General features: G+C 45.5%; 1 protein-coding gene across 1 annotated transcript; it reads right to left on the bottom strand.

Annotated features, from left to right (window-relative positions):
• Positions 1–12,334: 12,334 nt before the first annotated feature.
• Positions 12,335–13,339, bottom strand: LOC120317209 (cornifin-B-like). Its single transcript, XM_039363607.1, has one exon. It carries the CDS (start codon positions 13,002–13,004, stop codon positions 12,378–12,380), a length of 627 nt encoding a protein of 208 aa, XP_039219541.1. The 5' UTR covers positions 13,005–13,339; the 3' UTR covers positions 12,335–12,377.
• Between the last annotated feature and the right edge of the window lie 1,152 nt (positions 13,340–14,491).

The raw sequence follows: 14,491 nt of genomic DNA, 5'->3' as shown, positions 1-14,491 counted from the left end.
GGATATGGGGTAAACATGGTGGGTTTGTGGGTTTTGGGTGGGCTATTGGTGATGGAAATGAACACAAGATCAATAAAGAGCAGTTTCTTCTAACAAAGATCGTGTCTGTTCGTCTTTCTGGGATGGCTTTTAGCTCTTGGGGGGGATGCTTTGGGGTTAGAAACATTTGACGGCACAACCCATCTTGTAGAAAATGATGGAACTTCTACATTAGGGGGAAAAAAGAAAGAAAGAAAGAAAGAAAGAAAGAAAGAAAGAAAGAAAGAAAGAAAGAAAGAAAGAAAAAAAGAAAGAAAGAAAGAAAGAAAGAAAGAAAGAAAGAAAGAAAGAAAGAAAGTAAGTAAGTAAGTAACAGATGGAATCCTGGATCCAACCTGGAGAAATGTCCTGACTGTGAAAATGATTCACCAGTGGAACAGCTTGCCTCCAGAAGTTGTGGCTGCTCCATCACTGGAGGTTTTCAAGAAGAGATTGGAGAGCCATTTGTCCAGAATAGTACAGCATCTCCTTCTTGAATTAGATCTCTAGGGTCCCTTCCAATTCTATTATTCTCTATCCCCTGGGCATGGAGAATATAATTCTTTAAAGCAAGGCTTGACAAGTTGAAGAGATGTGGACTTCAACTCCCAGAATTCCCCAGCTAGCATGCACTGGAGAATTCTGGGAGTTGAAGTCCACCCGTCTTCAAGTTGCCAAGGTTGAGAAACACAACTCTAAAACATTCCACACCCAGTCCTATTTTGTTAACATAATCTGCTACCTATTCATTAACCACAAGATGGTGCTCCAAGATCATTAGCTGGTGTTTCTCTAACTAAAATGATGGGCTATTCTCGGTTTATTGAACGTCCAAACCATAAACCAGAAGCTGGGTTTCCACCAAAGAGGCCAGACTGAAATGATGTGGATAGACTAGTTTTTGACGAAGAATTTGGCTTCTAGGATTACTTTTCAGGAATTAAAACTAGTCCCCTTTTGGCTGAATTATTCCTCTTACAAACACACATTCTAGTTAGCAGATTCTAGTTAGTGGAGCAGACAACTTCCCGTTGTTCCATTTGATTCCATTTCATTTTAATTATACAAAACTGACGGGGTTGGGACAAAATGTAAACTGGATTAAAGCGAATCCAATCCAGGGCTGGCAGAGGAATTCTGGGAGTTCAAGTCCACAAGACTTAAAGTGGCCAAGTTGGAAGACCCTTGGATTAGGCCCTTAAAAATCATATCCCCTCTTTAAAAAAAAAAAAAAAAAAAAAATCTGTTTTGGATCTATTCCTCTCTGATCTGAACAGTGACCCCCCAAAGCTAGCTTGATTTCCCAAATTACCTACCTCAACTAGGTAGAACAAAATCACAATTAGTCCATGAACAAAATCTAGAGAGGCATCACTTGGTAGAAGTCCCATACAGCTTGGACAACCAAAGAGGTCCATGAGTAGATACATTTTCCACCCAAACCCTCAACTTCCAGCTGAGGTAGGGTCTCCTGCTTGAGCAGGACGTTGGACTAGAAGACCCCTAAGGTCCCTTCCAATTCTTCTAGGTCTAGGTGTAGACTTGAACAATTTTTACTCATGAGTAGAACATGACTCCTGAGTCAACTGTCCCAGGAACAGCCCTACTTCATAGGTGGATACCACCAGACAACAGAGATGCTTCTCAGTCTTGACCGTGCAGTCTATGATTGAAGGGCCAACACAAACTCGAAAGGGGTCAGTTTCAGTGATTGTTACTTCTTTTTAAGCATGAAATCATTGTCTTGTAAAAAGGAAGCAGTCCACGTGTGCTTGCAAATATTTTTTTTATTGTATCACAGAAAGGAGCAGAATTTTAGAAACTATGATTTCGATCGGTTGAGATACGCAAGGAATCCCCCTGAAGCTTAGCTATGTGTTTTTGACACTTACAGTTGATTGTCTACATCATACTTAAGATTGTGACATGATTGAGTCAGGCCTTTCATTCTACAGTAGGGTGGTCCTCTAAGGCAGTGTGGCTCAACCTCGGCAACTTGAAGATGAGGGGGCTTCAACTCTCAGAATTTCTCAGCTGCTCAAGTAGCTGGGGATCTGTGGAAGAGGAAGTCCACCCATCTTAAAGTAGCCAAGATGGAGAAACACTGACCTAAGAAGTCCCAAAGGTGTTTTTTCAGGTGGCAACTGGACGTCCTTGTTTTTCTTTGAAGACGTTTTGCTTCTCACCCAAGATCCTTCCATTCCCCACCATCCAGTCAGAGCTGAAGAAGCTTCTTGGGTTGAGAAGCGAAATGTCTTCAAAGAAAAAGTCCAGTTGCCTCCTGAAAAAGCACCTTTGGGACAACCATGACTTGGATGACTGAGAATCTCCATAGACAATGATCTAAGAAGATCTGGGTCATCTGTAGTACCAACGGAAGCTCAATCATCTCATGAACCTCAACTTTTTGACATTCATCTAACCTAGGGCTGGCCCTTCCATTGGATAATGAGGACATTCACTCAATGTAAAGCTGAATCCTTTATTGAATTATGGAACGATTGCTGATAAATATTGTTGACTTGATAAAAGATAGCTTGAGGTGGAGTCTGTATCCAATAAACCACCCATCCTGAGTTTCACAAGGTCCTTCTTGTGATATCAAGACTAAGTAGGCCTACTGGGAGACAGATGACGAGAGAGAGAGAAAATGGCTACAAAGACCTCGGGATTCTTCCCAAAGATTCCTTGCAGGTAGACGTAAAAGCATGTTTTCAGAAAGAAGCAAAGCAAGATCTAAACTACTTGAGTTCCACCAAGCTAAATGAAAGCTCACCCCTGACATTTACTACAACTAGCTGAGGGCTGTGCTTCTCCACCCACATTTTGGAGATGTAGTTGGTGAGAAAACCCAGAAAGGTTTTCTCCAAAGTGGCAACAAGTCCTGGGTGAGATGGATTGATCTTGGTGGATCATCTCCATTTCCATGGTTTTGTGGAGAATGTCTGGGTGTTCTAAGGAGTGTTTATTGCTTTGTAGACCATGGAGGTGGGAACTGTAATGGCCTCTGTTTTAGCTGAAATTGGGAAGGTTGGGCAGGGCGTTTGGGAGAAGAATCTTGGGAGAATTGGACAATGGTGAGCTCTCCAGGCTCACCGCGTGGATATCTCTCAGCCATTTGAGGCCTGGTCACTTCTTGAGACGTAGCTCTCTGCTCTGACGGACCACGTTGGCATTGTTCTAATGTTGCAGGATACCTTTCCTTTTCTTGATGAGGTCTGTAGACTGGCATTTGAGGTTCTTGACGTCTACTTATGACCTGTCCTGGTGCTTGAACTTCTTGGTCCTGTTGGGCAACCGAACGCTGCTCAACTCCTTGAGATTGACTTCTCTTTTGGTCATCACGCTGTCCGAGTGTGACAGAACGGGATTCTTGGTCACAAATTTGGACCACCTGGGGATTCCTGCTGTGACTAGAAGATGCTGATCTTCTTTCTTCAACCTGCGCTTGCTGGTTCCTTCCTCCAGAAGACCTTTGAAGAGTTTCTTGCGAGGATTCACAGGTGACTTTCCCAGCAGAGATTTGTTCCATCTCTACAGCTGACTGTTGACTTTTTCTTTCCTGCACCGATGTTTGGGAGGTCACTTCCTCCTGACATATGGTGCTCGGTTCTTCCACCTGACGTTGTTGGGATGATTGCTGGGGAGCGCTCTGAAGAACACCTTGGTTTGCTTCTTGATCTGGGCTGAGGGGATCCTGGAGACATCGGCGCCTGGATGGAAGAGCACCCCAGGCAGAAGTCTCCTCAGTTCTCATTTCTGCCCAAGACGTTTGGCTGGTGAGATTTCCCCTGATCATGTCCTCAATTGTTTTTTGAACTGACTGCACCCTTGAAGTTTGTGTTGCTGGGTGAGTGGAAGCCTCTTCCTGTTGGGACTGCTCGTCATAGCTGGTCTCCAACCTGGTCTTCTCCCTCTCCTGTTTCTGAGGCAGTTCCTCTCTATCTAAAACTTCCTTAGGGCGTACAAGTTTCTGGCAAGGACGAGGAGACACTTGTGGGGTTTGGGTCTCCCACTGCTGGGTGCCAGTGTTATCTCGCTGGGATGGTCCATCTCTGGAGACTTGTTGAGGAGGGATCTCCCGCTGCTGCATGCTGGTGGTATCTCGCTGGGACGGTCCATCCCTGGAGGCTTGTTGAGATGGGATCTCCCGCTGGTGTGTTCTGCTGATATCTTGCTGGGATGGTCCCTGTCTGGAGACTTGTTGAGATGAGATCTCCCGCTGCTGCATGCTGGTGGTATCTTGCTGGGATGGTCCCTGTCTGGAGACTTGTTGAGGTGGGATCTCCCGCTGCTGCATGCTGATGCTATCTCGCTTGGATGGTCCATCTCTAGAGATGTGTTGAGATGGGATCTCCAGCTGCTGCATGCTGGTGTTATTTCGCTTGGATGGTCTACCTGCTGGACCCTGGCATTCTTGTACCTTTTTATAGCAGGCTTTGACCACCTTGAAGACCAGGACTGTAAATTCTTCAAAGCCCACTTTGCCATCACAGTCGGTGTCTAACAGATGGAGCACTGTCTCAATTGTCTTGGGATCATACGGCTCCTGGAAAGAAGGAATCCCAAAAGATTATAAGAGGATCCATTTGTCTCATCTCAACTCATCTCAATTATGCCCTGATACCCAGGAATGGCAAAGTTTTACTCATGTACTCTCTTCTGATGCACATCTAATGAGGTTATTTTTGCAGTTCTGCAGTCATAATCCAATAAATAAATAAATAAGGAAACAGGCTGAACAATAAAACCAATTTGTAAAAAAGATCCATAAGTGGTATTCTAGGAAACAAACTACAATCTGTTGATGTCCCTACTCTCCTGTGTGCAACTACTAAGTTCTTAGGAGAACACCATTGGGAACTTGTGCAAACTTTGACAAAGTTTCTTAAAAAATAATTGTGTAGGTTTAAGATAATAGGTAGAGAAACTGACTCATAGATTCTGTGCATCTGGCTGGGAGCACCCAAAGTTGAAGAACATTTTGGAGTGTGAATTTCAGTTTTTGGTTGGGTTGACTTGCCATTCCAGAATGTAACCTGGTGGTTTGGTTTAAAACTCAGTTGTGGTTCTCCAACCCACTTTGGGGGTATCAAATGCCAACAAATCACGATCAAATCCAACCATGGCTTGATGTGATCAACATTCCAGATTTTGTCCCTTCCTACTCTATGCCTACAATTCTCCACTGTTCTCCCAAATAATTCATCTTGGTCTCCTTCTTCCTTCTGGCCCAAGTTCTCAGCACTCACCACAATGACATCAGCAAACTCGGTCTGGATTAGCTGTTTCAGCTCTCCTTTGCTCAAGGTACTACAGTCCCCATCATCCTTGGCATACTTCTCGAAAATGCAGATGATGCTGCGTATGTTGCGCAGAAGATGAGACATCTCTTCACACATGTTGGAGGTCTTGGAATGAAAGAACAGAGAGAGGTCAAGGTGACTCATGATAGCCATTTTCTTCTCTTTCTTTATCTCTTCCTTCATCCCCTTTTCCTTCTTCATCCCCTTTTTCTCCATCATCATCCCCCTCTCCTTTATCCTCCTCTTCCTCCTCCTCCTCCTCTTCTTCTTCTTCATCATCCCCTTCTCCTTCCTTTCCACCTTCATCCCACTCCCCTTCTTCTTCATTTGCTTCTCCTTCATCTCCTCCTTCATCTCCTCCTTCATCCCCTTCTCCATCTCCTTCTCCTTCTTCTTCATCTCCTTCCTTCCCCCCTTCAACCCCTTCTTCATCTCCTTCTCCTTCATCCCCATCTCCTTCATCCCCTTCTTCTCCATCATCGTCCCCTTCTCCTTCATCTCCTCCTCTTTCTTCCTACAATACTCAGGGCTTCCATCTCACCAAAAACCATGCTTTTGCCTCTTCTCCATCCATCCTTTGGCATCCTTGATTCCATCTCTCTCTCTCCCTCCCTGCCTCCCTCCCAACTCACCTGTTTGCCAAGTTCTAGGCTTGCAGGTAAAATGCAAAGTTCGTTTGGAGAGCCAGCTTGCAACCTATACCCTTTTTATACCCAGGCCTCTTAATCACGGCTCAGGGACCTTCCACATTGCCCCTCTGATTCAACCCCCAGCTATCCCGAACGTGGCTCCTTCACTCATCAAACCTGGCTTGTCCAAACTCCCCAACCTCAACCTCTCACTGGGCCTTCCACACCCGCCCAGGGCGAAGAAGCAATTTCCGACATTTGTGTTAGTTTTAACGGGCCGTCGGAGCCTCGCCAAGCCAGTCGCGCAAGGGTGAGACTGGCATAACCAGCATATTTTTTAAGAAAAGTTTTTCTTTCAAAGTTGATGGTTTTTCTTTCCCAGTAGCTGCTAAAAAAACCCATTAAGGGGAGGAAGAAAGAAAAAAACACTTTATACACCCTTCCATCCCTTCTTTTGTTTTTATTGACCCGCACGTGATTTTTCTAGCCTCGTTTGTCACCCTGGGATGTGTGCACGTGGCTCAGTCGTCCAACACCTTCTCTCTTCTTAGAGCAGAAACAGTGCTCTAAGGTAGACTGCCTCCGGACCAGGAGGCTCCATTCTTCCTTCTCCGGCCTCAGAAAGCCAGGACTCAGGCTGGGCCAGGTCCCTAAGTCCATCCAAAGATGGGTAGGGTTTGATGTTCATTTCATTAAAAAAACAAAACAAAACAAAAACGGTTCCACTGGTTAATTGATTTGGGATTATCAAATCACAGAATAACAGAGTTGGAAGGGACGTGGGAGGTCATCTAGTCCAACCTCCTGCTCCAGCAGGAGACCCTCCTGTCATCTCACACCAATGGCTGTCCGATCTCTTTTTGAAAGCCTCCAGCGATGGAGCAGCCGCAGTTTCCAGTGGCAAGCCGTCCCACTGATTTTAATCCACCGATATTTTTAAAAAAACATCTTTTTTTCCCCTTTTCTTTCTCACTTAATATTTTTTTAGGATTGCGCACCGTAAAGGGAGCCGGTTCCTCGAAAGCAGGGGAGAGCAAGTGTTGTTTCTGTCGTTGTTTAAATTTGCTTCTGCTAGGAGAACATAAAGAAATTAAAAGTCGGGAAATTTGACCTCGGGCGATGTGAAAAATGAACTTCTTGTTCCTCACTGGAGCAGAGATAGAGGAAGGAGGATTCCTGTGTCAAAATGAGTTTATTCAGCCAAGTTTCTCCCCCCCCCCCCGGAGGAAAGATTTCAAAACTCCAGTGAACAAGGAAATGAGTGACGAGATAATCTCAAGATGTCAGACGGGCAGGTCAAAAACGTTATTCTGCTCTGAATAATCATAGCTCTGCTTTTATTTAAACGGGGGAAAATATCCTTGGCAGCTTCGGAAGCGAAGATGGTTTGAGAAAAGAAGCAGGTTGCAAGCCACCATTCCAAAAACTGGGTTGTGCAGCCATCATCCGTAGCCAAGTGGGACTAGAAACTTGGAAGAAGGAAGTAGTGCTGTCTATAAACCTGCTTCCTAATTTTAACCAACTCTTCCCTTCCGGGAAGCATGAGGACTAGCATCTTGCTTTGCTTCATCAGTGTTGTTTTCCTCAGTCGAAAGAAACTGGGTGTAGCCTATGTATCTCCTTCCTAATTTCAGTTGAGTCTTCCCTCCTGAGAAACATGAGGACTAGAAACTTGCCCTGTTTCATCAATCCTGTTTAATCAAACAGGGGAAAGCGGGTGTTTTGGGGCATCCTGGCATAGATTAAAAATAAGTTTTATTCTTGGAAAAAATTACAAAGTACTTCTGGACATAAACCTTCGCACCTGTCCGGGAGTCCCACCTTGTCGCTTCTATTGGCAGCTGGTCACTAAACAGTGGACCAACCAGTCAGGCCAGCTTTTTGTTCTTCTCCTGAAGGATTTTCCCACAATGCATTGGGCCACCCATCCCTCGGAGCTAAACACCCGGAGAAGCAGCTGGGTAGATTTTTCCAGATGGTCCTGAGAAATTACTAAGAAAAGAGGACACATTTTTTTAAAAAACATCTGCTCCAGGATCCATTTTGCTCCCCCTTTTTTAAAATTTCCAGTCCTCCTGTCTCCATGCAAAGCCTACAATTCCGAAAGTTAATTCTCCTTTACGGATTTGTTCGGACCGTTAATATTTCAAAAACGGAAGGATCCCAAGACCCGTTTGCACAAGCCATCCTTTTATCAACTTTATCGCATCTTCAGTTTCCAAAATGCAGACCATAAACCTGGCTTGGGACAAATGTTTGAGCTGCACCGTGTGGAAATCCTTTTCCTTTGAGATAGACTGCACCACGCCAGGGAGGCTGTGTTTGCTAGCCTGATTAAAAAGAAAAACCACGTGTTGCAAATGAGCAGCACAAATACTTTTTTATTCTTGGCTATTTTGGAGATGGGCCAAAAGTCAACAGTTGAAAAGTCATTCAACAAGCATCTGCTAATGGATGGAGAATCAGGGGAGTGGCTGATTGAAAATTCAATTAGTCAATTAACGCCCGCCCGCACCCAGTGGACTTAATCTTGTGGTAACAGGAAGTGACACTACTTTGGGAACCTGAATAAAAGGGCAGATGGCAGTTTGGGGCCCCTCAATCCATCCTGGTGGTGACTTTTCTTGCTGTCTCTGTGTCTTCTCGCCAACTTTAGGTAAGTTCCTTTTATCACATTATCCACAGCACTGTAAATCTTGGTTATTTTTCCTGTCCTGTCTCTTTCTTTCCTTCTGCAAGGGTGGTGACATCTTACCCTTGCAAATTGTTCTTCTTCTTTTTTTTTGCAACGTCTGAGTTTGGGCTTGGTCAGCTACAAAGACGTTGGTGGAACTCGTGTATAGAAGAAGGTGGGGACGATGGCAGATGTCTCTGTCCTGGCAAGGAGGTGGAATTAACTGAATGAGAGAGTTGGAAGGGACCTTGGTGGTCCTCTAGTCCAACCCCCTGCTCAAGCAGGAGACCTTACGCCATTCCAGAGCAATGGCTGTCCCATCTCTTCTTAAAAGCCTCCAGTGATGGACCACCCACAACATCTGGAGGAGGGAAGCTAAGTTCTACTGGGGAATGGAATAGAATGGAATAGAATGGAATAGAATAGAATAGAATAGAATAGAATAGAATAGAATAGAATAGAATAGAATAGAATAGAATAGAATAGAATGGGATGGGATGGGATGGGATGGGATGGGATGGGATGGATGGGATGGAATGGAATGGAAGAACAAAGAAGAATAGAATAGGAGAATAAAGAAAGAATAGAATAGAATATAGAGAAATGAAGAATAGAATAGAATAGATTGTAGAAAAGGTTGTAGAATAGAATAGAATAACAAAGCAGAATAGAATAGAATAGGAGAATAAAGAACAGAATAGAACTATAGAGAAATGAAGAATAGAATTAGAAAATAGAATAGAGAATAGAACAGAGCAGAGTAGAGTAGAGTAGAGTAGAGTAGAGTAGGGTAGGGTAGGGTAGAGTAGAGTAGGGTAGAGTAGGATGACCCCCTCTGTTCCTGGCTATGCCTCTGGATTTCTGCAAAAAGACTGAGAGTCCAAAATAGATTTGGGGAATTTTGGGGGCTCTGGTGGAACAAGACACTCCTGTTCAATAACTTTCAATTTTTCTCCCTTTTCTTTGCAGGCTTCTTCCCCCCCCCCCAAAGAACCATGTCCCAGCAGAAGCAAGGCTGTAAGCTCCCTCCCTGCCCAGAGCCTTGTCACCCCTGCAAAAGCCCCCCCAAGACTTGCTGTTCACCTCCCAGCAAAGGTGTGCCCCAAAAGGATGCCGGCTGCCCTTGCAGCAAAGATGTGAAGAGTCCTCCACACAAGGCCAAACAGCCTCCCAAGGGCTGCTGAAGGTTGCTGTGCCCCACTGAAAATGAGAAAGGGGGTGAGAAAGGTCTTTAACCGCCCCCTCCCCTGGTGCTGCTTCCATGTCTTCCCACCCAGCGTTCATCTTCGTGTCCTCAGGAGGTCTCCTCCTACATCTTCTGGACACGGTCCTGGTGGCGATTAGAACTTCTCAAGAACATCCAGATTTCGTTCTAATTTCCTACCGAGTGATTCTCTTGCTCTCGAGGAGATGACAGCCAAGCTTTAGTAAAAAAAAAAAATACTTGCTTCTCGGCAGAACTGGTTGAGTGTTGGGTTTTGGTTTTCTCTTGGACGAGGTGCCTCTGGAGAACATCTGGGGATCAGGGTGGAATCTGAGTTCCAAATGCAATCAAGGATGCACCACACCTGGATGTCTCAATGTTGGGGACTTTAAGAAAGTCAGTTTTCTCACTGAGAATTTAATTTCTCTTTCCGTCCATCCGTTTGTCTCTCTGTCTGTCTCTCTTTCTCTCTCTCTCTGTCTCTCTGTCTCTTGCTCTCCATCCATCCATCCATCCATCCATCCATCCATCCATCCATCCATTCCTCGTTTCTCTCTCTCTCTCTCTCTCGCTCTCGCTCTCTCTTTGTCCCTCTGACTCTCTCTTTCCATCCATCCAGATAGATAAAAAGCAAAGGGAGGAGGGAGGGAAGAAAGAAGGAAAGAGGGAGGGAGGAAGAATAGGGAAGGAAGGATAAGAAAGAATAAAGAAAGAAGGAAGGAAGGAAGGAAAGGAAAGGAGGGAGGGAGGGAGGAAAAGACAAAGAGATAGACAAGGAAGGAAGGAAGGAAGGAAGGAAGGAAGGAAGGAAGGAAGGAAGGAAGGAAGGAAGGAAAAATTTGCAAGACAAAACTGGTTGAATATATAATGATTTGAAGCCAGCGTTTGGAAATTTAAAATTTCCAAATCTTTGGCCTAGTTGGACGAATCAGTGACATCCATTAACTCCCATTTCTCCATTTCTCAAGTCTGCAATTCCTCCCCAGCCTGTTGGGAAACAAACCTGAAGCAAATGCTTAAGGAAAAAACCCCAGACAAAACAGGTCCCCAAGAGACAATCTTAAACGGAACGGATTGCTAATCTTTACAAGTCCCACAAAACCAAAACTTTTTTTTTGGGGGGGGGGATCCTTGGGATTTGATCCCTGGATCAATTCATCTCATCTCCTGCTGAGCGCAGCTAAACCAGAAATCACTTCCAAAGACGCGTGAAGGGATAACACAGCATTTTATTTCAACTTTATTAGAGGCTGAAAAATATCCAGCGAAGGACGAATGCAACCAAACGAATTTTAACACGGGGGAGACAAAACCAGAGAGCTGTTTCCAAGCCTTGATGTTTCATTTTTACCTGGCTGCAACAGGTAATTGAGATAATGTCCAGTTGCTGGTAAGAGGACGCTCGAAGGAAAACAGGTGTCCGAAACGGTTTACCCTGAAATTTCTGACTTAAATAAAGGAGAAAGCCGAAAACAGGAGGAGAAGGAGGACAAGATGCAACCTTTTCATGTTGCTCCAGGGTGTCTGGGAAAAGCTCCTTGAGCAAACCCTGAACGCAGGCAGAGAGAATTGCTTCCATAAAATTGTTTGCGTTGTCTGAAAATTCAGGTGAGCAGACACCTACCCGGGTGTGTCCAGACTGTTCCGAAGGCAGGGATTGGGGATGGGTCTTCTCCAAATCACTTGGAGTATTTGGCACGTCCCCCCCACCCCAAAACTAGACACTCATACAACTTGACCTCCCTAGCAGGAAAGGACATCCGGAAGCAAAGATGGCTCTTTCAAGATATTTTCTTCCTTGTGGCAATCCGATTCTCTTCCAGCACCGATCGTGTCAGAAATCCTAAACCAGAGTGACTTCAGATCGCCCTTGCCCCAAACCAAGTTAAGTACAGGTGGTCCTTGATTTACAGTCCCAATTGAGCCCCAGTTGTGAAGGGAGACCTTTGCAGAGTGGATTTTGCCCTGTTTTTATCACCCTTCTCGCCCCAATTGTTAGGGGAACGGCTGCATTGGGGCCTTCCAACAAGCAAAATCAATCAATTAACTACCATCGCACTAACTTAACAAATGCAGCAATCCACTTAAACCTGGGGGCAAGAAAAGTCGTGAAATGGGGCAAAACTCCCTTAAGAAATGTTTCTCTAAGCAACATTGATATTGGGCTAATTCAGCCGTAACCTGAGGACAGCGTGCCATTCTTTGCCCAAAGATACATGTGTGAATCAAGGTCTCAATACTTTTTAAAAACCAGCAAACGGCTCTGTAAGCTTCAGAGGGCAGCAAAGGATGACTGGACTTCTAAGGTCTGGGAATTGGGCAAGGCTGCCTGCTAACATTTAATTTGAGTCCCAGCTACGGGAAAAAAAAAAAAAAAAAAAAAAAACGACAGATGGGGAATTTTCAAAGGCGTTCACACCACGTTGGTCTGTCTCTGCCCGTCATTAATGCCAATTAAAGAGAAGACATATATATATTTTAACAATCAAAGAGCTTTGGTAGATGAGGCTTACTCATCCCACATCTGGCAAAACGCCCACCTGCTTTCACATGTAGTGAGGCTTGTAAGATGCCAGAAAAATGCTACTGTTCTCCAGTTCTGGAGAAGCAACACTGGGCTTCACCGAAACAGATCCACATGGTTCCAAGCACACGGTGGAACCTGGAGGCACATAGGACATTCTCCCGTCGCCTTGGGGGTCCGAGCAGTTGTCTGAACAGCCGGACCCGCATGTGGGTGGAGATGGAGGGGTGCAAAACCCTGGAGTTGCCAAGGAGCAAGGCTGGGGGTCCTCAGAGCAAGGCTGCGGTGTCATGGACCCACAGGGGATGGAAGGAGATTCTGCACAGAATTCGGTGTGCAAGGATGTGCAAGGCAGCGCACAGGGGATGGAGGTGACCATGAGGCACAGCGGAGCCCCAAAGGAAGGCGCTGCACACGGCTGCTTGGCTTGGTACGAGAGGCTATCTGGGGCGTTGCAGGCTTCCGAGCAGGTGCAATCGCAGCTGGGGACACACTGGGCCGTGTTGGTGAGCGTGCAAGGATCCTTGGTGGGTGGAGGAAGGCAAGGCTCCTTGCATTGGTAAGCCATGCAAGGGTCCTTGGTATCTTGCACACACTGGACTACATCGGTGGGTGGAGGAAGGCAAGGCTCCTTGCATTGATAAGCCATGTTTTGTACAGGGTCAGGAGCGAGGTCTAGAAATCAAAAGAAAACAACCACACATCACAACTGTCCAGATTTTGTATGTGGGAGCAATTTTGCAAAAGAAGCCCTCTTTTGTGGGGCAGACGGGAGGAGACAAGCTGCATAAATGGGACAGAATAAGAGAATCACAGAGTTGGAAGGGACCTTGGAGGTCATCTAGTCCAGCCCCCTGCTCAGGCAGGAAACCCTACACCATTTCAGACAAAGCGTTGTCCAGCCTCCTCTTAAAGAGCAGCTAGTTTTGCCAGTTGCCAGTCCTTCCTCTGACGCCCCCCTTGGATGCCCCATCTCTGAACAACTTCCTGCTTTCTCTTTCCTTCCGGCTGCCTGAAATTTATTATTATTTTTTTAAAGTAAGAATGTGGGACGCAATAAATGCCAAAATCCACCCATCCATCCAGTTTCAGGCAGTGAGAAGCGAAGAGAAATGAATAATTTGTTCTCCCCTTTGCCCAGAACAGAGAACAGCCAGAGGTCTGAATGACAACACCTGCTCTGATTTCTTCCACCTAGCGATTGTTATTGAAGTATAGACTGCCTCAGGAGATGGAGGATCTCCATGCCCTCTTATATTAGGGAGGAAAGAAAGAAAGAAAGAAAGAAAGAAAGAAAGAAAAAAAGAAAGAAAGAAAGAAAGAGAAAAGCAGAGGAAGAAAGGAAGAAGAGCAGAGGAAGGAAAGAAGGAGGGAAGAGAGAAAGAAAAGGATGGATGGAAAGAAATGACGAAAGAAGGAATGAAGGGAGGGAGGGAGGAAGAAAAGACAAACAGAAGAAGGAAAGAAGGAAGGAAGAAGGAAAGAAAAGGAAGAAAGAAGGAAAGAAAAAACAGAGAAAGGAAGGAAAGAGAAAAGAAAGAAAAGCAGAGGAAGGAAGGCAGGAAGGCAGAAAAAAAGGAAGGCAAGGAAGGAAGGAACGAAAGAAAAAAAAACAGAGGAAGGAAGGAAGGAAGAAAGAAAGAAAGAAAGAAAGAAAGAAAGAAAGAAAGAAAGAAAGAAAGAAAGAAAGAAAGAAAGGAAGAACAAGCAAGGGGATAAAAGAACCCCTTTGGTCCACCTCTTATCTGATCACCCCGAACCTCCCCAAAAAACCCTTTCAAAGGAATTCAAAAAAAACCTGCAGGCAGACCCAAATCCCCCTTCCCCACACCCGGAGGCCAGGCTCCGGGTGCGAAACCTGCCGCTCACTTGCAGTCGGAGCCCACCCAACTCCCCCTTTCTCCTCACTTGACGGTGCCGAGCTCAGGGCCTTAAACCCTCCAAGGCTGCGAAGGCTAACCGGGGCACGGAGGTCATCCAAACTCTCTCCGGAGATCCGCAGGGGAGGCGTTTTCCCACAACCCAGCAGCAAAAACGAGAGATCAGAGACGAAGGTGGAATCGTGCTTAAAGTGCAAAGGAGCGAAGGAAGATAAACAGAAGACAGAAAACCCTCCTTAGACTGGTCCAGCTTCCC

Source organism: Crotalus tigris, unplaced genomic scaffold (genome assembly GCF_016545835.1).
Source record: "Crotalus tigris isolate CLP2741 ecotype Arizona unplaced genomic scaffold, ASM1654583v1 scf7180000019553.37968852642:3898890, whole genome shotgun sequence".
Lineage (NCBI taxonomy): Eukaryota > Metazoa > Chordata > Lepidosauria > Squamata > Viperidae > Crotalus > Crotalus tigris.
Note: the sequence above shows the minus strand (reverse complement) of the source record. Positions and strands in the feature narration are given on the sequence as shown.